A 22,636-nucleotide genomic window follows, 5' to 3' on the forward strand; every position below is an offset into this window, starting at 1 on the left:
GCCAAATAGACAAAACGGCAGGATCAGATAATATCTTTAGTTCAGGAGCACTAAAATCCAGTTCAGACGGTGCGTTTAAACAAAGACCGGCATTAATGTCGAGTAGTGCGACTGTTCCTGGTTCAATCACGGCACCTTCAAATGGTGGAATGGGCTCTAGACGACCTCAGGCAAAGTCAAGAAAAGCAATCGCGTCTGCTCCAAAGACAAAGCCAGCATTCGTATTGAAACTATGGACTATGGTGAATGATCCAAAGAATTCAACTCATATAACATGGATGCCCGATGGACTTAGTTTTCAAGTGATGGGGAGAGAACAGTTTGAAAAAACAATATTACCAAAGTATTTCAAGCATTCAAATTTTTCATCGTTTGTTAGACAATTGAATATGTATGGATGGCATAAAGTACAAGATGTTACAGCTGGTGCAATGCAATCTGGTGAAGAGACATGGCAGTTTCAGTCTCCAAATTTCATTAGAGGAAGAGAAGACTTACTTGATAATATCGTCAGAAATAGAGGACCTAAAGGCTCAGATGAGGAAGATGAACCAGATTTACATGCTGTGTTGGAAGAATTGGAGATGTTAAGACAATCACAGCAAGCCATGTCTGAACAGCTGAAACAGATTAAACAAGATAATGAATTATTATGGCGAGAATCTTATCAAACACGCGAAAGACATCAATCATTTTCAGATACACTCGAGAAGATTCTTAGGTTCTTGGCTTCAGTATACGGGAACCCATCAAAAATCTTGGGATCGTCGGCTGTTCCATCAGAAGGAATAGTTCAAGTCGGAAGCCCAAGCCCAGCTGGTCGGTCAAGACTGATGCTTAGAGATGCAACCGAACAGTCTCCGATTTTAGAGTTGCCCGATCATGTTCAAGTTCCGTCGCCGTCGATGTCGATAGGGCCTCCAAAATTGGGGTTACCGGCCGTGTCTCGGTCTGAGTCGAACTCTCGGTTAGATTCTGCCTCGTATGATCAGAACGATTTTCTAGACATGATTCCACTAGATTCGGCTTCTCCAAATGCGCCTACTCCTCGACCGTACTTTCCAGCGGAGTTTAATGATGCTAATGTGACTTCACACTTAGAGAGTGGAAGACAAACAATGAGTAGTTTTGCTGCAGATCAGGAACAATCAATGAACAGACTTAACGACTCATCACGCACAATTGCAGATCTCAGCCAAGAGTTAGACCTCCAGGGGCAGACACTTGACCAGATGCAAGACTGGATTCAGAACAACCTTGTGGCATATAATGCAAGCGCTGAAAGTGCAAGCTCACACGCTTCAAATGGCGAAACACCGAGATCGGAAGTTCTCAATCAGAATGGGTTTGACGTTAGTGATTTTCTTGCTAGTCCTTCCAACGCCTACTTTGATGAGGAGCCGCTATCCAGGTATCCTGATGATGTTGATGAGCTCGATACTACAGTCACCAAAAGACCTCGTGTGAGCTGATGTATGAGATCTTGGATTGGGATATCTGCGATGGCGTTCCGGATAAGCCTTACTATATATTGCAATTCTACATTTTGTATAATTTTGTAGGTAGGATTTTAGATTCTTAAACATCGTGCGGCTCAACTAAAATTTCTTCGTCCCAACTCTCCCATCTCTCCCAGTATTACTATGTACTACTGACTTGCTCTCAGCATCCTATTTAACCGACACACAGTTGTTTACACTGAATCTAGAAACAAAATGAATTTAGCATCTGACGCTGTGCTTAAACCGTCTGATCCGGTGCCATCTAGCGCGACTAAAGTTAGTGGGATTGAGTTCGATAAGCCAGAGAGCAAGAATGTCCGAGTGTCTGATCTTGTTGGTAGCATGCGGACTATGGGATTTCAAGCGACCTCAGTAGGAGTTGCGTGTGATATTGTGAATGAAATGCGAAAATGGCGCGGAACGAGCGAAGGGGGCGAAGAACAGAAATGCACTGTGTTTCTTGGATACACCAGCAATTTGATATCGTCAGGACTGAGAAGTACTCTGAGATGGATGGTCCAACACAAACATGTGTCCGCAGTGGTGACAACTGCCGGAGGAATTGAGGAGGACCTGATAAAGTGCCTTGCACCAACTTACTTAGGAGAGTTTTCGTTAAACGGTGCTGCTCTAAGAGAACAAGGCATGAACAGGATTGGAAATTTGCTGGTGCCGAATGATAATTACTGCCGGTTTGAGGAGTGGATAGTACCGATATTTGACAAGATGCTGGAAGAACAAGAAGCAGATTGTGAGCTACTGTGGTCACCATCAAAAGTAATTGCCAGATTGGGGAAAGAAATTAATAATGAGGACTCAGTTTTATACTGGGCCTACAAAAACGACATTCCAGTATTTTGCCCAGCATTAACAGACGGAAGTATTGGTGATATGTTATTCTTTCACACTTTCAAGGCATCACCATTACAACTCAAGATTGACATTGTATCAGACATCAGAAGGATCAACTCGCTTGCTATGAGTGCGCCACATGCAGGAATGATTATTCTTGGTGGTGGAATAGTGAAGCACCATATTGCGAATGCATGTTTAATGCGGAACGGAGCAGATTATGCTGTTTATGTTAACACCGGCCAGGAGTTTGATGGATCTGACGCTGGAGCAAGACCGGACGAAGCGGTCAGTTGGGGAAAGATCAAAGCAGAAGCGAAGAGTGTTAAGGTTTATGCTGACGCTACTATTGTATTTCCGCTCATTGTTGCTGCGACTTTTGCATCTGAATGAGAGATGTGTGTATATAGTAAAAAGCTCGACTAATTCATATGAAGAAAGGAGTAAATTGAAGCATTGAGCCTCGCGTAATGCGGCGATAAGAATGTTTGTTTCCAGCGCCCAAAAAAGATTCACTCAAAGAGGCAAAAGATGTTTGACGAACCGCACGTGAGCGAGTTGCGAAATTGGCTGACAAGTAGACTTGAGAATCTGACAGATGCGGACTCAGAAATTTTAGCAGACTATGTGCTTGCACTATTACGGCACGAGCAGAGCGAGGAAGATGCGATGCGAATGTGTCGGGAACAGCTCGAAGATTTTTTGCATAGTAACACGGCTGGATTCGTCGATGAAGTGTTTGGCGTGCTTAAAGTATGTAGATGAGTTGACGCGATGTGATTTAGAGCTAGAGCTAATAGCTAGACAAAACAGTACCTGTTATCAAGTGCAAGTATAGCGAATGACACGCAAGAGCTCATACTACCCTATGAGGGAAACACTCGTGAAAGATGTAGAGACTATGATGAAAAAGGATATTGTATGAAAGGTGATTTATGCCCATATCAACACGGAGAGGAACGGATCATAGTTTCGACTGGAAATCGTGGCCGTGGTCGTGGCCGTGACCGTGGTCGGGAACGGGAACGGGAACGTGGCCCAAGATTTGTACATGGCTCAAGACGTGATCCTTCGAACGCGACGCTTGTTGTCAAAAAGATTCCCGTCCCATTTACAGAAGCTCAAATTGTACAAGAATTTTCGCAGTTTGGGAATATTATGCGGTTGAACATCTATCCAACTACCGGGTCAGCTGTAATTACATTTGCGACACCAGAGCAAGCTAACTTGGCTTATTCGTCTCCGGTTGCATACTTTGGCAATAGATTTGTAAAAGTGTTCTGGTCTAATTCGGAGGCTGAATCTACGGTTAGATCTCGAAGACGCTCAGCCTCGCCAGGAATCCCGATTGAAGAGATTGTGAGACGACAGTCGGAAAGGCAACGTGAATTTGAAGAGCGGGAGGCCAGACGGCGGCAGCATGAAGAACAACTGGCCCAGATGAAGCTAAGAGCTGCTGAACAAGAGCAAGAAAAAAGGGCGCTGATGCTTAAGATTGCTTCTGCCGCGGCCGCGTCGACTGAAGGCATGACTGGAACTGAAGTTCTCAAAGCCAAACTGGCACAACTGAAAGCTGAAGCTGATGCACTTGGAGTGACCGAGCAGGACTACGCTCAATCGAGATATCAAGGGAATTACAGAGGCGCATATAGAGGAGCTTCCAGAGGGTTTTACAGAGGATCAGTTCGAGGAAGTGCACGAGGTGTAAGAGGTGGGTACGGCGGCTACGGTGGACGTGGTGGAACCGTTGATCGAAGTAAATACAAGCTTGATTTACGAACGACACGAGTGGCCGTGCACAATTTAGACGAAAACAAGACAGAAGACTTGGCGTCACATTTGCTAAGTCTAGGAGAGTATCAAAGTATCGATCAAATGGGTACCGATAAGCTCGTGACGTTCAAAGATCGTGTGACTGCAGAACGGTTCATGAGCGGCGGGCACGCGATGTTTGGCGACGACGTCAGTTATAGCTGGTATAACGCAACTCCTGCTCCTGTTGAGCCTGCATATATAGCTGCACCAAAACAACAGCCTATGGAGGACGACGACGAGGCGGAATATCGTCGTCAAAATGAAATGCAGTCCGAGATGCCTCAGACGATTTTGCAGACCGAGATTGACGAGATGGACCAAGATGTATACTAGCTGTTACCATATTCCAGAAATTGCTCCGTTATCTGCATAAATCTCGTAGAAACCTTTTGATAACGCTGTCCATTTGCGCGCAACAAAAAAAACGAACGCGAACGCATGAAAAGATGCTGAGAATGAGAGAATAAAGGTCACGATAAGAACATAAACTGTGTACAATAACACTCCACACAGCCGTAACAAATACGTTTCCGGCGGATTTGTGTACCCAGAAAAAGCATCTTGTAAAGCAATGACAAACTGATCAATCAAGGATAATGGCTCATTTATGGTTGGAGGTGCAGTTGCTGGTTGAAGTATGAACTGGAGTGCGAACCCGAGGATCCGGGATAGCGAAACTGTACACACAAACCAGAGCAAACCAATCACGTGAATATGAAGGGGAATAGCAAAATACGCCCTGATTCTGCCACGTAAAGGAACGACTTCCATCTGTGCAATAAACACTCAGCAAGTAGGCTGGTTATGCCAACAAAGACCAAAAACCAAGTGTTGCACTTCAAAATACATTTCGAGATGAGATCTTCTAAATAAGGTTTATGTTCTTTAAACTTTAACCTTAATTATGATAATTTTTAGGTTGTCGTCGCATTCGCTCATGTTTTCGTTCTTTCTTTTTGTGCCTCATAATAAAACACGATGCCCCAATCGCCGCCGTCGCCCGCGGCGGGTCCATATAATCCGTTGCAGCGACCGCAGCAGGGATTGCAGCAACACAATACACCTCAGGGTACACCTCAACAATCGCAAATTCCGAGTGGGCCACGGTCTGCCTCGTCATCATCCGCATCTTATTCCAAACCGCTGTATCGCGAAAGAGATCGTGAAAGAGATCGTGAAAGGGATTATAGATGGGAAAGAGATCGCGATCGTGATCGAGAAAGAGAATTTATGAGGCCGGCGTGGGAGCGAGACCGTGAGAGGGACCGTGAAAGGGAAAGGGAGCGAGATTTCTGGGATTATCGAGACTACGATAGGGCTCAATACGAACGAGATCGCGATCGAGAGCGAGACAGAAGAATGCCCTTGATGCCATATCGGTCACGTGAATGGGACCGCGATCGTGATGCTCGCCGATATTTAGTAGAGAGAGACCACGATAGGGAGAGAGAACGAGATTCGTGGGGCCCGAAAGAAAGAAAACTGGGATCTGAATCAAGTGTAGGCTATAGACCGCAACCCTATCATCACCAGTCACTTCCTCAGCTAGAGCGGCCAGTTGATCGAATGGAAAGAGAAAGGTTTTCATCAATTTCATCTGCACCTGGTGACCGAGATTCGCATGATCGATTCTACAACGCTTCTCCGGCTAATCCGCATTCATTCCGCCAGAGACAACCTTTATATCCTCTTTCTAGAAAGTCTGAACCGAGATTTGACAAATCTGACCGGTCACAGCCGTTCCCTGACAGGCAAGATCGTCCTGCTATGGATCGCACAGATCGACCATTACCAGTCAGAGATCAAGTCAGAGACCACAAAGATCAAGTCAAAGACCAAGCCAGAGACCACGTCAAAGATACAGTTAGAGATCCAATTAAAGATCCAGCGAGAGATCCAGTGAGAGATCAAGTCAAAGATCAAGTCAAAGATCAGGTTGAATATCAAGCCAAGGAACAAACCCCTGCTCAAAGTCGAGAGCAGAATCGAGAACTAATGCAAGATCAACGGGACCAGCGGGAACAAAACGAGAAAAAAGTCACAATCAATCGGGAACGGCCAACTGAGTCAATTCAAAGACCACCGGAAAGACGTCAGATGCAACTCATCTCATCTACACAGGCTTTAGAATCAAGACAATTTGTGAAATCAGGTGTGAAAGTTTTAATGCTTAATGAACAGTACTAATCTTTAGCATCACCTTTACCGACAAATGACAATGATGACGAGGACGATGAAGACGGCTTAAACGAGCAAGATGTTGTCGCTAGGATGAAAGCTATAGATAAGCAAATATTGCAATTAGAGTCACTTCTACGCGATGTCGAAATTGAAAAAGCTCGTCATGTTGCACGGCTGCATGAAAGAGTGTTCACGCCATCACCTTTGTCTTCGCCGGAACCAGAACAGTTGTCGGATGTGGTGTCTACGCCAGACCATGCGCAAGAGCAAAAACCTGAATCTTTAGTTGAACCGACACTGGATTCGGAACAAGAACAAGAGCACGAGCACAGACCTATGTTGGAACCAGAACCTGAGTTAGAGTCAGGGCCGCAGCCAGATCTAGAGCCAAAGCTAGGATCAGAGCCGCAGCTATCACTGAAGGCAGAACCAGTGATTGAAAATGTCAAGATGGAAGACGCAAAACTTCCAAACGTCAAAAACTTGAAATATTTTGTTTCGGGTGGCATGAGGCTGAATCAGTACTCTTTTTTTTTACCAAATGAGAAGTCATTCATTGAACTGAAGCCAAAAATATTACAGCATCTCCGAGAAAAAAACAAAGCTGACTTGGAGCGTAATTGGCAATTACAACTTGAATACAAAACTCTCTACAACAAATGGCAAATAACTTGCCGTTCTTTGGACGAAACGATTGCAAATGCAATTACTCCGACTACGACAGCTCCAAAAGGCAAAGGCAGAGACAATAATAATATTGACGATGACGATGAATCAGGCGTGTTTCGTCGGGCGAGTCGGCACCATAACGCAGATACTGTCCGGAGCGAGGCTGAATTTATGGAAGTGCTTGCATCGCTGGAATGGGAAGATTCTAGAGATCTGAAAGCCCGTACGAAACTCACATCGGCTCGTATCCCAAACATGATAGTCGATGAAGAAGAACGAAAGGAAGTTTTCATTGACACAAACAACATTGTTAAAGATCCATCGATTTCACTCAAACGTCTGTCTGCTGATGGTGTTGATACGTTTACAGAAAACGAGCATAAACTGTTTTGCGAAGCATATAAGCTTCAGCCGAAGCAGTTTGGCTATATTGCACGTCATTGCATGCGTACTAGTGAGGACTGTGTGCTGCACTACTATCGTACCAAGAAGTCAGTTGACTATAAGGCTATGGCCAGCTCAAACAGGAAGCGTGGTGCAACTAGAAAAGGCCGCAAACGTGCTCGTGCAATTGCAAAATCACAAAGCACAGCACTTCTTGGCGGCCCGACCGTGGACGAGCCGTCTAATGTTGAGACCGAACTAGTTTCACAACCGCATGCTCGTCAGAACTCTCACCGCGAAAGAGAGCGGATGCCGGATGAAGAGATTGCGGCGTTGCTAGAGCTTGGGTCAACCGGTCGGCCGAAACGCGCAGCTGCACCTGTTTTTGGCGAGAAACGTGAAGCTCAAGTCATGCCACTGGTTGAACAGCCGAAGCAGAAACGTCCTCGTGGAGGCAAGCGGCCTAGCGGAAATCGAGTCCCAATGCAGTTTGCAGAAGACGGCAAGGACCAAGTTGCTAATGAGTACCAGCAACAGTCTCAACAACAGTCTCAACAACAGTCTCAACAACAGTCTCAACAACAGATCCAGCAGACCCAGCAGACCCGGCAGTCCCAACAGGTTCAACAGGTTCAACCACAACTTCAGCCAATTGAAACCTTCGTTAGAACAGACCTTAAAGATCGTGAAGTTGACGCTATTAGTGCGCTAGCTGATTTGTTTGGTGGAGTCGAAGCACCAACGATGGCCGAACCTCCAGTGTTCTCAGTGCAACAAAATCAACAACAACTGCATCAACAACTGCATCAACAGCTGCCCCCACCGCCACCACAGATTGAAGCACGACAAATACAAATACAGTCGCCACAAGTTTCGCCGCAGATTTCACATGCTGATGAACCTTCAGCGGCATTACAGCCTCAGATGCATGTACACGAGTACCATCAACAACAGTATTCACAGTACTATCCGCAACAGCACTACGCTTCGTTTCCATTGGAACGGGAGGAGCCTGATGTCAAACCGGCAGAAGGCATGTCTGCACTTGCTTTTCTGTCTTCTGCAGCAGCGGCGGCGACAGCGGTCTCGACTACAACATCAACACCATCTCAGGGCTCTGAGCTCGACCTATCAGATGAGCTTGATGACAGACGCGGTGGCGGAAAGCGCAACAATATGATTTCCAGCTATTGGAGCGTCCTTGAAATGGATTTATTTCCGAAACTCTTGCAGTCTTATGGCACGCAGTGGGACTTAGTATCCAAGCATCTAAAAGCGAAGACAACTACAATGGTATGTACAGATGTTTACGCACAGTTATCTTTATTGACATATAACAGGTTAAAAACTACTACTCGCGTAACGCCGAGAAGTTTGGATGGGACAGAGTGACTGCAGAAGCGAACTTGTTGATTACAAGCGGGCGTCCAACTCCTGCACCACCTGTACAACCTGTACCGGTGCGTAAAAGATATGAGGCCCAGCAACGCATAAGGGATGAGGAGGAGGAAGTGGGAGCAGGAGCGGCCGAAGACAATCGACTTGGATCATCTTCATCTTCATCGTCATCGTCATCGTCGTCTTCGTCTAGTTCACAGAATGCTGCAAAGTCTTCACCAAAGAATACACTGCCACAAGTGCTGAAACTAGAACCGGTGTACGCTTTGCACGCACCGGCGGTATCTCCGACGGCGCCAACGCCAAAGTCACAAGCTGCACCCGTTGCACCAGTGAGGTCTCAACTTGATGTCGCCCAGCCAGCGCGACGCAGCATATCACCCGATCCGAGTCGCGGTCCGCGGTTAGGATTCTTTGCTGATCCGGGCAAGCCAAGGTCAACCGGGATGGGAGATGTCGTACGAGAGCAGCCGGCGCAAACTGTGGTCACGAAGTCTGGACCAACAGAACTGCCACACATTTCAATGATGACGGTCCTGCCCAGTCGTGACCGGCAACCGTCAGTATCAGCAGCTAGTTTGCCATCTGTGCAAATGCCTCCGATAAGTACGGTTACAACCCCGGTTGTGCGGGCACCACCGAAATTGTCCAATATTGCAAATCTGCTTAACGACGTGTCGGAAGTTCCACCTCGGATGCCGTCGCCGGCTCCATCGGTAGCATCAGTGCAAGCGAAACTTGATTCTTGGACCGGAGAATTAGATGCACCACCACCAAGTTTACGGCTTCACGTGCCGTCACCACTGTACTTGCAGTCTCCCGCGCTCCAATCACGGTACCAACACCAGTATCAACCGTACCAGCAGCCGCAACAGTCTCCATACATGCCGATGCCGCAGCCGCAGCCGCAGCCGCAGCCGCAGCCGCTCCTTCCTTCTTTCTCGCCATTTCCGGCACCACAGCACTTGCCCATGCAGCAGCAGCAGCAGCAACACCAGCAGCAACACCAGCAGCAACAGCAGACGCAGCAGCAGTATTACTCTTCCCGACCGTCCTCGCAGCAGCAGACGCAGCAGCAACAGCAGCAACAGCAGCAACAGCAGCAGCAACAGCAGCAACAGCAGCGGCAGCAAGCGAGACCACCAATCTTACCAGGTCTGAGCTCGCTTTTAAGTGAAGATAAGATTTTTGACCCACCTGGACTGTTTAGTAATCGCGAAAGCAACGAGAGAGGGGTTTGATTTTGTTAAATTAGGGTTTATTATGATTTCAGCGCAGTGTGTTTATATCCTTAAAGGTGTTCGGCTGGTTGCTTATTTTTGTATAGTATAATGGGGATGTAAACTAGTAATTAATTATAAAGCTTTTATACTTTATCATGAACTGGTTACGGCAAATTCTATGAACCAATATGCTTACACAAATAGAAGCACATCTAACGTGGCGCCTCAAATACGAATTGAAGGTAAATGTGGGCCCTGAGATGGGGTGCCAAATGGATTAGAACCGATATATAGAGGGACAACTGGATGTATCCGTTTTTGAAGTATCTATGATATTCTGCAGTTTACTAACAATTGCTATGCGTTCTGTGTGCTGTTGAGAAATACTACTCATAGGATGCACTTCTCATATATTATGCAACTGAGAAATATATAGGAGCACGTAAGCAAACATTAATTGCTAGAAAATGTCTTGTAATAAAAAAACGAGGTTATCCAAAACTAGTACAAACTTATAAGATAATAGCATATGGATATTTTTTACAAATTGTATGCCTACAGTTACAGAGATATAGGGGATAAGACAATAGTTTATGAGATTTACAGTAAATGGTACACCTTTAGAAGGAAAAAGAGGCTTTAAATTCAATTAATCCTGAAGATATTACTGCTTTATTGTATCACGGTCTTTTTAACAAATTACTGTGTTAAGTTACAAGAATGTGCAACAAACAACCCACCAACTACTAAGATTTTCTCAAAATACATTATACTCTACAATGAACAAGTACCGTTGAGTATTGACAGTCGTAGCATGAAAGGAAGCGACACATGCCGATAACTCTGGAGCAGAGCAATAATAAGAAGTGTTAATCTGTAAGATAGAACGGGATCTCGATGATAAGTGCCAACAGTTCAGCGAAATGATAAGAAACTGGTTATAAGATGATATAACAGAATTACCATTGATATAATAGCTAGTAACAGAATATCATATGATCTAGCAATCAAAAATGTAAGCCAAATGGATTAGTTGAAAGAGTCGTCGCTTGGACAGTACGAATCTATAGGTAACGATTCGTTCAGCAGACACTTTCAACCCACGCAGTCAATTTTTTAGAACCTTATCTTTCTCTCGCAGAAATACCTACAAAAAATATGTGTTAAGAATGCAGAATCTGCCGCTTGAGACGTTTACTTGACTGAATTAGGCTCTGTATGCAGTACTGATTACACAGGCGCCAAAGTAACTGCAGGCGGACTGGTCGCATGTCCTTATTGCCCCACAAGTACCGTGTGCGTTTCAGGCATCACAGGATAAGGAACAGAAATGATAAACGCCGTCACGGTCGAAACAACAGCTGCAAACTCCTCCTCATGTGATGACGACCCGTTGCTGCTCACCTGCAGCTCTTCAAATGGCGGAAATTCGGAAGCAAAGATCTTCATAAGCGGATTCACATCCGGCGTCTGAAAAATTACATCAAATTGCCCCTTCCCGCCGATATATTTCTTCTTGCAGGTTTGCGCAAATTGATATACAGCTTCTTTTTGTTTTGAGGATTGTCTCGATCTCTGTAGCCAATGGGTCTTCCGAGAAGGGCTTAGGATGTAAAGGTGGTGTTGATATCTCATAAGTTCTATAAACAAAAATATTTACTGTAGTTGCACAAAGAAACGAACAGGAAACAATCTTTTTCTCAACCTCGACCCTCTGATACAACCCTATCCTACTATAACCCCGTCGCACTTTATAACTCACACTACGGCTCCAAATTTGACACAAGAGTCTTGGATGCCGCCTCTTCAACAGCATCGCGTGCCGGATCTTCAATGGCCTCGTATACCTCCTCAACAACCGCAGGTGCCTCTTCAACAACCGCAGGTGCCTCTTCAACGACCGCAGGTGCCGGCTCTTCAACGACCTCGGGTGCCAATTCCGCATCCAGCACAGATTCTGACACCGAATTGTTAGCAGCTTCTGGCATCAACTCTGTCAAAGGTTCAGGCTCAACAACATGCTCCGAAGTAGATGCTGCACTCCCATAAGCTCCCGGAAGCACAGCAGTGACATCAGGTAAAGGCTCTTCGCCATCGCCTTCTGAAGCTGTCACGACTGACCCAGACGACGTGACCGAAGGCGGTGTACTTGGACGTGAAATTCCGTCACGGATTGATTCAGGTGCATTATTTTGAACCGAAGACGAGACAGACTCAAGCTCGGCGGTCTGTAAGCTGCTTGATGCGGCACTACTTAGAGCCGGTGCAGTCACGAAAGTACGGGTAGCTGCAGTCGTCGTTGTAGCTGGCGACGAGCCCGTCGTGCTGACTTCATCGTCTTCAAAACCGGTACGAGCAAAAGACGACTCTGATTCAGCCACTGATGGTACTCCCAAATCAAAGGATTCAAGCGAAGACGCTGCAAGAGGTGCAGTAAAGTCGGCAAAAAGACTGTCGAATAATGAGGGCGATGTCGAAGCGTCCGGAATAAATGGCACGTGTGGCGCCACAGTTGTAGCTGCAGCCGTCTCCTCAATAGACTTATTTGCAACAGAGCTTGGATAACGATGAAACGGATTTGTACTTGGTGGACGAGAAGCAACCTCAGGTACAGCAGTTACCAATTTCGGTATCGGTTGCAGAAGTGCAGCCTCAGCAGCGGCAGCGGCAGCTTCAGCTTCAGCGGCCGCGAGTGCAGTTTGGGCTTGCTCAACTTCAAGCTCAGCAGCCGCAAGCTGTTGTTGATGAACTCCAATATACTCTCTCTGATGATTTGCCTCACTATAAGCCTTATCAACGGCCTCGGTAATCTGCGCGGTTTGCTCCTTCAACAATCTGATTTTTTCGCGTAAGGTCGCGTTTTCAGTCTGAACAGATTCAAGTGTTGACATGATCTCCTGATGCTGCACTTGTATTGCATGAACAGTAGTCTCCATCTCTGCGTGCTCTTGCCGCATGTGGGCAGTCTCAGTAGTCGTAGTAGCCAGCTGCTGCTCAACTGCGCGTACTTTCTGAGCTTCACTCTCATAAATGTCGCGAAGATTTGTAAGCTTCCCTTCAATGTCCTGCCGCAGATGAATCATTTTCTCAAGCTCAGCCTCAGCCTTGTCGCGCTTTTCTTTCAGTGCCTTCGTCTCTGCAGTGAAATAACCAATTGAAGTCGCAAGTCTGTTAAACTGAGATTTCTCGTTAGAGAGACTTTGCTTAATTTGATCATGCTCAACCATGATTTGCTTCTCGACGGTTGGCGGAACAGTTGGCGGAACAGTCGGCGATGAAGCAAACACCGATTGGGGAATGACTGGTGGCGCTACCGCATCAGAAGAAATGGGAGAAAATGGTGAGGGAGGAGGTGATGTTGAAGATGCAACCGAAGGTGTACCAGACTGAGGAAACGAGGTAAGCGGTGGTCCAGAACGAGCAGCTACTGGTGTTGGCGCATGCACTGGAGAGGGTTCAATTGCAGGAGATGGCGGAACTGCTGCGACGGTAACAGGCGTGGAATTAGAAATAGATGGCGCAGTTGCCAGTGGTGATGTGAACGCTTGCTGAATAGACTGTCCAAATGCAGAAGAAGGCACAAATGGAGCTCGACCAGTAATACTTGGTGAAATTGGAGGCGGGGACGAAACGAGTCCAAACGAGTGCGATGTTGTCGTCCCAGGAACTGCAGATGCAGTAGATGACGGTGCCGAAGGCTGATCTGGGGGCGCTGCGACATATGAGGTCGTCGATGCTGCGGTTGGTGCTGAAACCGGAGTAGAAGCAGCTGGTGGAGGCGACGTGAAAGCGCCGTCATCAAGATCAGACAGATCCAGCAAAGCAGATTCCACAGGTGCAGGCTGTCTTTGAGCTGGTAATGGAGGAGGTGGTGATGATACTTGCCGATGGTGTGTCAGGGCGGGCGATGCTACAGGAGCTCTCAAAGACGGAGGCACAAGATTCGTAGGTAAAGCAGTCGGAAGGTCCACTCCAGACAGTTTTTGTTGAACCAAATACATGGCGACTGCAAATTCATCACGATTGAGCTCGCCAGAGTTTCGAATATCACATAAATCCCAGATGTGAGCAAGTACCTCGTCCGGTAGCTTGGAAGTCATAAAAAATGGCACCGCCTTATCACCTATATTCAGTCAGTACATTGAATTTCGATAGAAAAACATCATGCTGACCTCCTAGCAAACCACGCCCGTCGGTATCAATAGAAGCAAAAATGCCATCATAGCGTTCTTTCATTAAAGGAGTGACAATCCATTCTTCGTGAACAGGGATAGACGTTGCTCTAAATTGCGGGGCAAAGCTTTGATGAGACCCGACCGAGCTACCAGTCAATTGACGGGGAATTGCTGCTGTCGGTACGGGGCTATTAGCAGGAAATGAGCCACGTTGTCTAGGAGCTGGAGGCTGCTCATCATGCTGGTGTAAAGTATGTGCCTGAGGAGGAGGCAGAACAGGGGTTATTCCTTGACTGGCACGAGAATTTGGGCGATCGGTGGTTCCAGCAGCGGCTGCAAGAAGAGCAGCAGGAATACTATGCGGTAATGCAGGCATCGACCCATTTAAGGTAGATTGAATCAAATGCATGGCAATTATAAATTCTGTAGCATCCAGAGCTCCACGATCATGAGAATCTGCTAAAGTCCAAATCTCTCCAAGCGTTTTGTTCGGTAAATTTGCGCCGACGAAAATGTCGCGGGCAGCATTGCCTTAAGAGTTAGTAATTAATTTTCACAGATAACTATAAGCAAACCATTTAACAAGCCGTTTGTAGCGCTGCTGTCAAACAGTTGTAAATAATGAGCTCGATCTGCCGGATTCAGAGGCGGAACCCAATCAAATCTGGGGAGGGGGCCAGCTTATAAAAGCGTTAACAATAGACAGAGTATGCTAGATAGATAGTAGCATACGAGTAGAAGATAATTCAGGAGCAAGACGATGACCATTTTGAACGTAGCCAATCAAACGAAGAGCAATAGCGAAAGACGTCTGATTAAGAAATCCATTATTCTGGTCATCCGCAATTTGCCAGATCTGAAGATCCAAATTAGTTTAGATCGACACTGAAATTGATTTGATAAAACACACCTTGGCTAATACAATAGGCGATAATCCCGACCGCTGAAACAAATCTCTAGCAGATTCTCCAGTGACAATTCCGAGTGATTCAGGATCAAGCGATTTAAAAAGCTCAGAATAAAGAACACGTTCCTCATTTGTCTGAGTGATTCGGTGTTCTATTTTGAGTCAGTTAGAGATGACTTTGAATGCATTATTCATTTTGATTCATACGAGTAGTGAGTGAAGTAGCCATGATTGACTAATATATTCACGATCAAAGCCTTTTCAAAGGAGCAAATTTGTAAATTAAAAATATTGCAATTCTAAAAGAATGTGTGTAAATAACTTTAGTCTCCTCCTAGAACGAGATTGGGGATTGGAGATTCTTTACTGGCGGTTTGATCTGAAGCTCCACACAGTAGTAAGTAGTCCGGCTGTTCCGTTTACAGTATATATGCAACGTCAACAACCAATTTGTGTTATTTTTATGCGATTTATTTGATAATGCTGAATAAAAATTGTTTATTTGCAGGAACAGAACATTCTAAGTGTTTCTCTTTTTAATCAGTGGAAATTGATAATAAATTGGATGAGCTACTTTGCGTAGCATGGATGCTTGAGGGCCTAGGCTCATATATCATAGTAACTCATTTAGCATAACTCCAAGTATCTACATTTTAGAGCGTTTGGGGATCACGGTCTGATCCAATAAGTCTTTCTCGCAAAATTTAAGTCAACTGACGCTCTTTGATCAGGCAGAAGCTTTTTGTATTGATATCAATCGAATTTAATGAATTAGTATACTGCATTTTTTGTATAGTATAACTGTGTAGCTTTTCTACAATTACTGTATAGTTTGACGGTTAAAAAGAACTTTTTTCCTATTTGGATCTTTTGGAGTTTAATAGTCTTGTATTGTTCACTTAGAATGTGTTTCATGGTTGCTGTGATTACCGAAAACTTGTTTATGCCGTCATTTTATTAAACGACTGTCGACACTCATAAGTTTACGATGTTATAGCAATTTGCGCCTTGATCATGATCCGCAATTGTAAAACGCCTTCGAAGCTCGTTCGAGAGAATCACAAAAAAAGCACCACGACTAGCATACAAAATGCTTTTACTAATTGGGAGGTTGCTTTTATTCTTGCTTTGTTTTTCTGTGTATATACTGGATTAGGCAGCCCAATAAGCACGATGTTTGCTCTTTAGCAATGATATTTGTATATTCATTAATGCGATCTGTTCTATAAAGTGCTCCTAAACTTTAAGGCCGGTTATCAACAAACAACGATAAACGAAGCCATAATTTGCAATGAATGCCGCAAGTTTTCTATCTTACTTACGCGATGAATCAGTAAAATTGCAAGATTTCATGCTGTATAGTTAACTATGCCTTAAATGCAACTGTACATAATTAGGGTAAGGGTCGCCTATACAACTCCTGCACTTGTCGGCTTCGACTCGATTCAGTTGATTTTGTCACGATCAAAACGGAATTATTTTTCAATTGCTCAATCAACGTAAGAAAACAAGCTCAAAATGGTAAGTTTAAGTAGTAAATGGCTGCGTGATTGCTTCGTGATTGGAAGTGTTGGAACAAGACGCGCTTCTTGTTGACTCGCTTTTTCAAGATTGTTGCGCCATGATCTATTGGAATAACTGCTAACGGTGATAGTCTCGCTCAGGGTATAATTCTCAATAACTGCTACGTGTGAATGCTTTTAAACTAATGATGGCAGTGTCGCTCTCAACAATGAATGCCAGTCAGCTTTTCAAGAACTGAAACTTGGCAAGGTCACCAAGTTTATCATCTTTGCCCTAAACGACAAGAAGACTGAGATTATTGTTGCAAAGAAGTCAGCAGATCCTTCGTACGAAGAATTTCTTGCTGAATTGCCAGAAAATGATTGCCGATACGCTGTCTATGATTTTGAATATGAGTTGCCTAATGGCGAGGGCAAACGATCAAAGATCTGCTTTTTTATATGGACTCCTGATACTGCTCCTGTTCGAGTAAGTTGTTCACAATTTAGAACGATATTTTTGGGGCTAATAAGATTAGAGCAAGATGGTTTACGCTTCATCCAAAGATGCGATTCGCCGTGCATTAAATGGAATTGCTGCCGAAGTTCAAGGAACTGACTTCAGCGAGGTTGCTTACGAAAGTGTGCTTGAGAGGGTTGCCCGCTAATTGAAAGGGAGTAATTGGCATGTATGTGAGTGCTATAGTATTTGCCTTGTAATTCTATAGTAGGTCAAGTAGATTTATTCAATAGTTTTGTCACCGTTGCACTGCAGATTGCATTTTAATTACATAAGCGAATTTGCATTTTGCTTGGCGTTATACTCTCGTCTGTAGTGTGTAAAGTGTGCTTCCTAACTCAGTTGCCTGGAGAAAACGTGAAGTATTCAAAATACCAACTTTAAGGAAACAATAGTATGTCTGTTAATTTAATGCCAGTCGCTCACTGTTCCTACCTCTTCTTGTACTATTAGTTTTATCGCTTTGTTGTACTGTCGATACTTAGTGTGCCAATGGAGTCAGCTAACAATCTCAATTTGATACTGCACATTCCTGAAGCTGTCTTTGAAGATATTCTGACCTCTAGATTTGCGCCAGACGTAGCCGAAATTGAAGATGCCCGATAGTAGAAGAAACAGTTAGTTCTGAGCAACCCACTCAAATCTCAATCACATATCAGTCTCGTCGAGAACTCTGGTAGTTTTAGATTATTGTAATTTGGTGATCCTCGTCGCTGTAGAACTTGGAGTTGGACCTGGTGTAGGACTGAAGCCCCGATCTGAGTTTAACATCAAGTTACATTCCAGATACTCCTAGTAATAGAATTCTTCAGTCCTATTTATTAGTAATGGAGGCTTTCAGTGTAATTTGAATTTGTGGACTCCAGTATAACATCTTACGTGTCTAGATCATCAACTTCTTTTACCTTTACGTCCTCCAGTACTCATATAAATTCCTACCATATCAAGTTTTTATACGACCATTGAGTCTTTGACGACCTTTACTCTGAGTACTAACTTTTTTGTCTCCAGTATTGGTGCAGGCATGTCCGGACGTGTCAATTGCTGACTTGTATTGCGCAACGGACTCGCGCCTCCTCGGCTTGAAAATGTGGCCGACTAAATAGCTTTTGGTGGTAAAGTACGTTTTGAGTAAATAATCGGATGGACCACTTTCAGGTGATCATCCTCCAACCGTATTTTATAGTGCAGATAACAAGACACAGATTATAGCGTTGAATTTACGTTGCAAACTCATTCTACAATTAGCAACAGTTATGTATTAATACGAAGCCAAGTCGCTACCAGTTTTTGGTACCAATTGTTACCATATATCTTAAATTGTCTGTTAGTATAACTCAATACATTATGTTAATCTACGACACAGTAATGTAATAGAACGAGTTATTCAATCCTCTGCTAGCTCCTACTGAAAATGATTGCCATCATTATCTATAATTTTTATGTGGAAAACATACCAATTTATCGCTAGTTAGCCAAAGCCACGTATTGACATATAGTCACATAATTACCAGCCTTTTGTCTCTTGCCGTTTCCAACCTACTACATAATTCAATATCAATTGTGAGTTCGACCGTCGTTAAATTGTTACTACTTAAAAATTCAAAACTTCAATTGATCATATCGGTAATTATATCGACAATTTTAACATTCAGAAATCGTTGCTGAATCACACGCTATCACCTATAATACTTACGTCCACGTTCTGGGTCCAAAGTATTCGCCTTCTGGAACCTCAAACAAACTTGCTTCAGCATTACCGTCGATGCCGGCACCTGAGACTGTTCGGCCCCACCAGGTAAGGTTAACATTCGTGACTTGCAGAGTCACAAAAATCAAGATCGCTCCAAATGCAACACCGGAGGTAAGAGCAGAGGTCAAAACATAGTTGTACTTGGTCCACCATGCTAAATAGCGACGACGAATATAGTACATGAAAATAAACGAAGCTTGCAGACCAGGAGTATAGTACGACAAATTGTACATAGACTGGAAACGACCCATGCCGGCCAGGAATAGAATCGGATTAAAGTGCTTCAGATACTTATAAAAGTACATACGCACGTAATAGACTGGTGCAGCAGCAAGAACACCAATCAAAAAAGCCCACTTAAGCAAAGGATACAAAGTCTCAAAAACACGCCTTGGTCCGACAACACCCCACACGAGAGTGGCAGTGTACATAGCATTGGGGAAAGGACATACGAAATGCGACGACTGAGTCAAACTGCAGAGATCCGGGAATGCGTTTTCAAGTACTAAATAGGCTCCAATAGTAATGAACACTTGAATTGTGGTAGCAAGAAGCTGGCATCTAAGCTGGGCACGAGGAGGAATCTTGCAGTAATGTCCAAGTTTCTGATCGCCGATCAAAGTCTCGGCCTGAGCGTCAACATTCCATCCATAAACACGGCACATCATGTTAGCAATGGCATGCTCAGGAACCATATATCCAGCAAGGACAATACCAATATCGTTGAAACCTAACTGATAACCAGTAACAGACATGATAATGGCACTCGGAATCATCAAGAAAATCGAGACAAGAATAATAATTATGATTGACCAGGCTGGCGTGTTGGTCGGAAACGCCTCACAGGCAACGATACCAAAAACAAGCGACAAAATCAAAATGATAAGATACCACCAATCCGGTACCTCGGGATATTTAGCCATCAACTTTGAGATTGCATCATGGTTGTTCTCGAAGTTTGACTTTCCATGGTGCCTCATACTAGTCCAGAATCCTGAGAAGGCATCACGGACTTGTGGCCATTCGGATAAGCATATATAGACAAAGGACAGGGTGAACACAACAAATTCAGAACCATATGCAAGCAGGTATCCGAGCGAAATGAAAGGGGGCGAGTATTCTTTATAGGCCTCAACATCAAGAGTTAAATCTGCTGTAACGACTCTTGACGCATTCCAAGCATTTCCTCTATTGTCAAACGAACCAGTAGAATTAATTGGTAGGTAGCCCATCCACTTGTAATTTTTCCAATAAAGACCAATCATAATTAAACCTCCAACAAGCATACCGAAGTATTGATTAGCTGACGAAAAGAACGGCACTTGCAAAGGTGTAGAATAATTGATCACTCCCCAGTCGAAAGTAGTCCATGGATTAAATCCGAGACCAATGATGGATCCTGTAATAATCGCAAGGTTTTTGTTCTGAGGCGCAATCCATGTCATCCAGTTGAAAGTACTCAAAGCAGTGAAAACGTACTGGGGAATCCAGTTATATACGAGAGTGCACCCAAGAACAATGAAAAAGAATTTGTACTTTGTGATTGTCCACCCATGAACACTGCGCTTATTTTCCGGAAGAAGTAAAGTGCGATTCAGCATAAGAGTTGGAAGAAGCGAAGGCCAAATCGCCTTGGCGGGGTATACAACCCAACGACGTAACAAACCAGCAAGTCCAAAACCAAAAAACTGAGTAGAGAAGTTCATTAGGAACATGAATCCAAACGAGATCCAAGTCTGACCAAAAAATCTTTCAAGTTTCATAACACTGACGTAACTCATAAAGTTAGACGAGGTAGATCCCACGTTGACCATAAGAGTCGCAAGCATCTGCTCTTTATGATTCCATGGACCGGGATTTAATGAATGGCGAGAACCAAAAAGGGTGAACCCCTTGTCAGGAAGGACTCGTTCCAAAAACTTGCCACAGGGATACAGCAAAATTTGAATGGCAGTAGCACCAATCCAAAGAGAAGGCTGGCGAAAGCCAAAAAGCTGATTAATAAAAGCACCAATAGAAACCCAAATAATACCAAGGAAGTAGGCCCGAAGTGTTTCAACAGGAAGCGTTGGATCGTCCGTAGGATCACAGACAGCACGCACTTCTGGATATGGGGAATGATATTTCATCATCGTAGCTTCCAACAAAAAGTCAAGCACAAAAGACTCGTGGTCCAACCCGTACGCTTTCTCACCCTCAAGTAGAAGTACCATTCGTTCCATAGTATCAGCCGGAAAGTTGGAGTCATCAGCATGGTACGCTACAGCTGCAGTAAGAACTTGATATGCCTCTTCCATGGTCATCGTGTTCATCATGTCAAAAATGAACTCCATCTGAGGACCGAAATCAAGCAAATCCTCCATATCTTTTGACATTCCATTTTTCATACGGTCAATTGCACGCTCGCGAAGATTTGGAATCTCAATTGCTCGAACCTGCACATCTTCTCCGGCTGTTTTGGTAATTTCTTCCTCCTTGGTTGTGACGCCATCGTACTTCAGTTCTTCTACTTCGCTTTGAATTGCAAGGTCTTTCTTCTCGCTCGTCATAGTTCCTTCAATTTTTATTTTAGACTTGCAGAGAACCTTAGCTAAACAGACCTACCACTTCTAATATACCTTCAACTACTTAGAAATAATGAGAATGGCAGCAGCCTTGGAAATTCGAGTTCGGAGGACCGCGGCAAATTTCTATCATTTATAGAGAATCTGATCGATACTAACAGTAAGATCGTTATCATTGTTTTTAAAGACAGCTTTGTTTGCAGCATACTGCGATAAGCACAATCTGTTTCAGTTGGCAAATGAGACTTCTCATAACTCACTCAAATTAAACAATTTAATGTTGACGCTATTTTATAGCAACAATGCTCTTTTTAAGTTTGGCTACTGATGTCTGAGTCTCCCCATGCTCCAGACTTCCAAACTTCAATAAGAAGCCGATTAATCACAATGTGACACGACATCTCTTAAACCTCAATTGAACACAGTAAAGTAGTTAGCAGATTGTAACAGAAAGTATTCACAAGCGGCGAAAAAGAACTGTGCCTAATTTAAGTTAATTAAGTTACCGAGGCGGGGCCAATAGTATCACAGTATACAGCAATCAACGCCAAGAAATAGCAGACTCACGAGGATCGAGCTCAAATGACAAGTGCATGGACGATAAAGGTCCGTGTGAGATAGAAACTTCCGGGCTCAGCACGGATTTCAGCACGGTGCAGTTGATAGGATAGCCGATCATTTGCTATCTACGCACAACCACGAAAGTTTTTGATTTGATCTGGATAGTTAAATAGTTGACTCGTGATCTGTTAACTAGTCCAATCAATCGATACATCGCGATATACCATGTGCGATAGTCAAGATAAAACCAAAATATTTGGTTTCTTGTCTTGAATTCATATCGGAAGACTCAATCAAAAAGGTACTGATAATCAGACATAAATAAACTTTGCCCAACCACGTAAGATCAAAAGCACAACTAAGATGATGTCAAACGCCGTTAGAGCGCCAATATACGAAATTGTGACCTTCGTCCATTTAATTTTTTTCTTGTTTGAAACTTAGTTAGCGGGGTTATTGACGGGTCCATAACAGGACATCGAAATTAACACTGAAATAACAATACTGTGAAATCCGTTTGGGTGTGGATGAACGGACAAACTACAGGGGTTGGAGCAAAATATTTTGATTTGCCTATCTAGGTTAGTAGTGCTGACAGCCGCTGATGCCTAGAGTTTTTTGAGACGACGC

The 22,636-nt window shown here is 44.1% G+C and overlaps 8 protein-coding genes across 8 annotated transcripts; 5 read left to right on the forward strand and 3 right to left on the reverse strand.

Moving 5' to 3' along the window:
- Positions 1-149: 149 nt before the first annotated feature.
- On the forward strand, positions 150-899 carry V1512DRAFT_211860 (uncharacterized protein; the record flags this gene model as incomplete). The annotated part of the gene is made up of 1 exon (XM_066913544.1): positions 150-899. A coding segment is annotated over one exon (750 nt), but the record flags the coding sequence as incomplete, so codon positions are not given.
- Positions 900-1,645: 746 nt separating this feature from the next.
- On the forward strand, positions 1,646-2,825 carry V1512DRAFT_267029 (Deoxyhypusine synthase). Its single transcript, XM_066917204.1, has one exon. It carries the CDS (start codon positions 1,716-1,718, stop codon positions 2,745-2,747), a length of 1,032 nt encoding a protein of 343 aa, XP_066769717.1. The 5' UTR covers positions 1,646-1,715; the 3' UTR covers positions 2,748-2,825.
- Positions 2,826-4,988, forward strand: V1512DRAFT_229474 (uncharacterized protein). Its single transcript, XM_066913920.1, has 2 exons — positions 2,826-3,107; positions 3,159-4,988. The coding sequence occupies exons 1-2, from the start codon at positions 2,886-2,888 to the stop codon at positions 4,500-4,502; spliced, it is 1,566 nt and encodes a 521-aa protein (XP_066769718.1). The 5' UTR covers positions 2,826-2,885; the 3' UTR covers positions 4,503-4,988.
- Positions 4,121-4,988, reverse strand: V1512DRAFT_267032 (uncharacterized protein). The gene has a single exon (XM_066917205.1). It carries the CDS (start codon positions 4,938-4,940, stop codon positions 4,506-4,508), a length of 435 nt encoding a protein of 144 aa, XP_066769719.1. The 5' UTR covers positions 4,941-4,988; the 3' UTR covers positions 4,121-4,505.
- Positions 4,989-5,136: 148 nt separating this feature from the next.
- Positions 5,137-10,042, forward strand: V1512DRAFT_292871 (uncharacterized protein; the record flags this gene model as incomplete). Its single annotated transcript, XM_066918313.1, has 3 exons — positions 5,137-6,321; positions 6,364-8,696; positions 8,744-10,042. The coding sequence occupies exons 1-3, from the start codon at positions 5,148-5,150 to the stop codon at positions 10,040-10,042; spliced, it is 4,806 nt and encodes a 1,601-aa protein (XP_066769720.1). The 5' UTR covers positions 5,137-5,147.
- Positions 10,043-11,644: 1,602 nt separating this feature from the next.
- On the reverse strand, positions 11,645-15,715 carry V1512DRAFT_267040 (uncharacterized protein). Its single transcript, XM_066917206.1, has 6 exons — positions 15,314-15,715; positions 15,110-15,258; positions 14,932-15,055; positions 14,775-14,879; positions 14,197-14,730; positions 11,645-14,147 (listed from the first exon to the last, which is right to left on the reverse strand). The coding sequence occupies exons 1-6, from the start codon at positions 15,333-15,335 to the stop codon at positions 11,788-11,790; spliced, it is 3,294 nt and encodes a 1,097-aa protein (XP_066769721.1). The 5' UTR covers positions 15,336-15,715; the 3' UTR covers positions 11,645-11,787.
- Positions 15,716-16,517: 802 nt separating this feature from the next.
- Positions 16,518-17,419, forward strand: V1512DRAFT_242851 (uncharacterized protein). The gene is made up of 4 exons (XM_066914298.1): positions 16,518-16,627; positions 16,761-16,771; positions 16,825-17,098; positions 17,148-17,419. The coding sequence occupies exons 1-4, from the start codon at positions 16,625-16,627 to the stop codon at positions 17,274-17,276; spliced, it is 417 nt and encodes a 138-aa protein (XP_066769722.1). The 5' UTR covers positions 16,518-16,624; the 3' UTR covers positions 17,277-17,419.
- A 1,401-nt stretch (positions 17,420-18,820) lies between these two features.
- On the reverse strand, positions 18,821-21,430 carry V1512DRAFT_211956 (OPT oligopeptide transporter protein-domain-containing protein; the record flags this gene model as incomplete). Its single annotated transcript, XM_066913547.1, has 1 exon — positions 18,821-21,430. One exon carries the CDS (start codon positions 21,428-21,430, stop codon positions 18,821-18,823), a length of 2,610 nt encoding a protein of 869 aa, XP_066769723.1.
- Between the last annotated feature and the right edge of the window lie 1,206 nt (positions 21,431-22,636).

This window comes from Lipomyces arxii (assembly GCF_038497795.1).
Source record: "Lipomyces arxii strain Phaff 12-163 unplaced genomic scaffold V1512scaffold_22, whole genome shotgun sequence".
Classification (NCBI taxonomy): domain Eukaryota; kingdom Fungi; phylum Ascomycota; class Lipomycetes; order Lipomycetales; family Lipomycetaceae; genus Lipomyces; species Lipomyces arxii.

What these genes read in the sequence shown, in the direction of transcription:
- V1512DRAFT_267029 (XM_066917204.1), top strand. Translation starts at nt 1,716, where the DNA reads ATGAATTTAGCATCTGACGCTGTGCTTAAACCGTCTGATCCGGTGCCA.
- V1512DRAFT_229474 (XM_066913920.1), top strand. Translation starts at nt 2,886, where the DNA reads ATGTTTGACGAACCGCACGTGAGCGAGTTGCGAAATTGGCTGACAAGT. An exon ending in AAGTGTTTGGCGTGCTTAAA is followed by an intron (nt 3,108 to 3,158) that starts GTATGTAGATGA and finishes GCTAATAGCTAG; the next exon opens with ACAAAACAGTACCTGTTATC.
- V1512DRAFT_267032 (XM_066917205.1), bottom strand. Translation starts at nt 4,940, where the DNA reads ATGGAAGTCGTTCCTTTACGTGGCAGAATCAGGGCGTATTTTGCTATT.
- V1512DRAFT_267040 (XM_066917206.1), bottom strand. Translation starts at nt 15,335, where the DNA reads ATGGCTACTTCACTCACTACTC. An exon ending in GGCTACTTCACTCACTACTC is followed by an intron (nt 15,259 to 15,313) that starts GTATGAATCAAA and finishes GACTCAAAATAG; the next exon opens with AACACCGAATCACTCAGACA. An exon ending in CGCCTATTGTATTAGCCAAG is followed by an intron (nt 15,056 to 15,109) that starts GTGTGTTTTATC and finishes TTGGATCTTCAG; the next exon opens with ATCTGGCAAATTGCGGATGA.
- V1512DRAFT_242851 (XM_066914298.1), top strand. An exon ending in CTGATACTGCTCCTGTTCGA is followed by an intron (nt 17,099 to 17,147) that starts GTAAGTTGTTCA and finishes TAATAAGATTAG; the next exon opens with AGCAAGATGGTTTACGCTTC.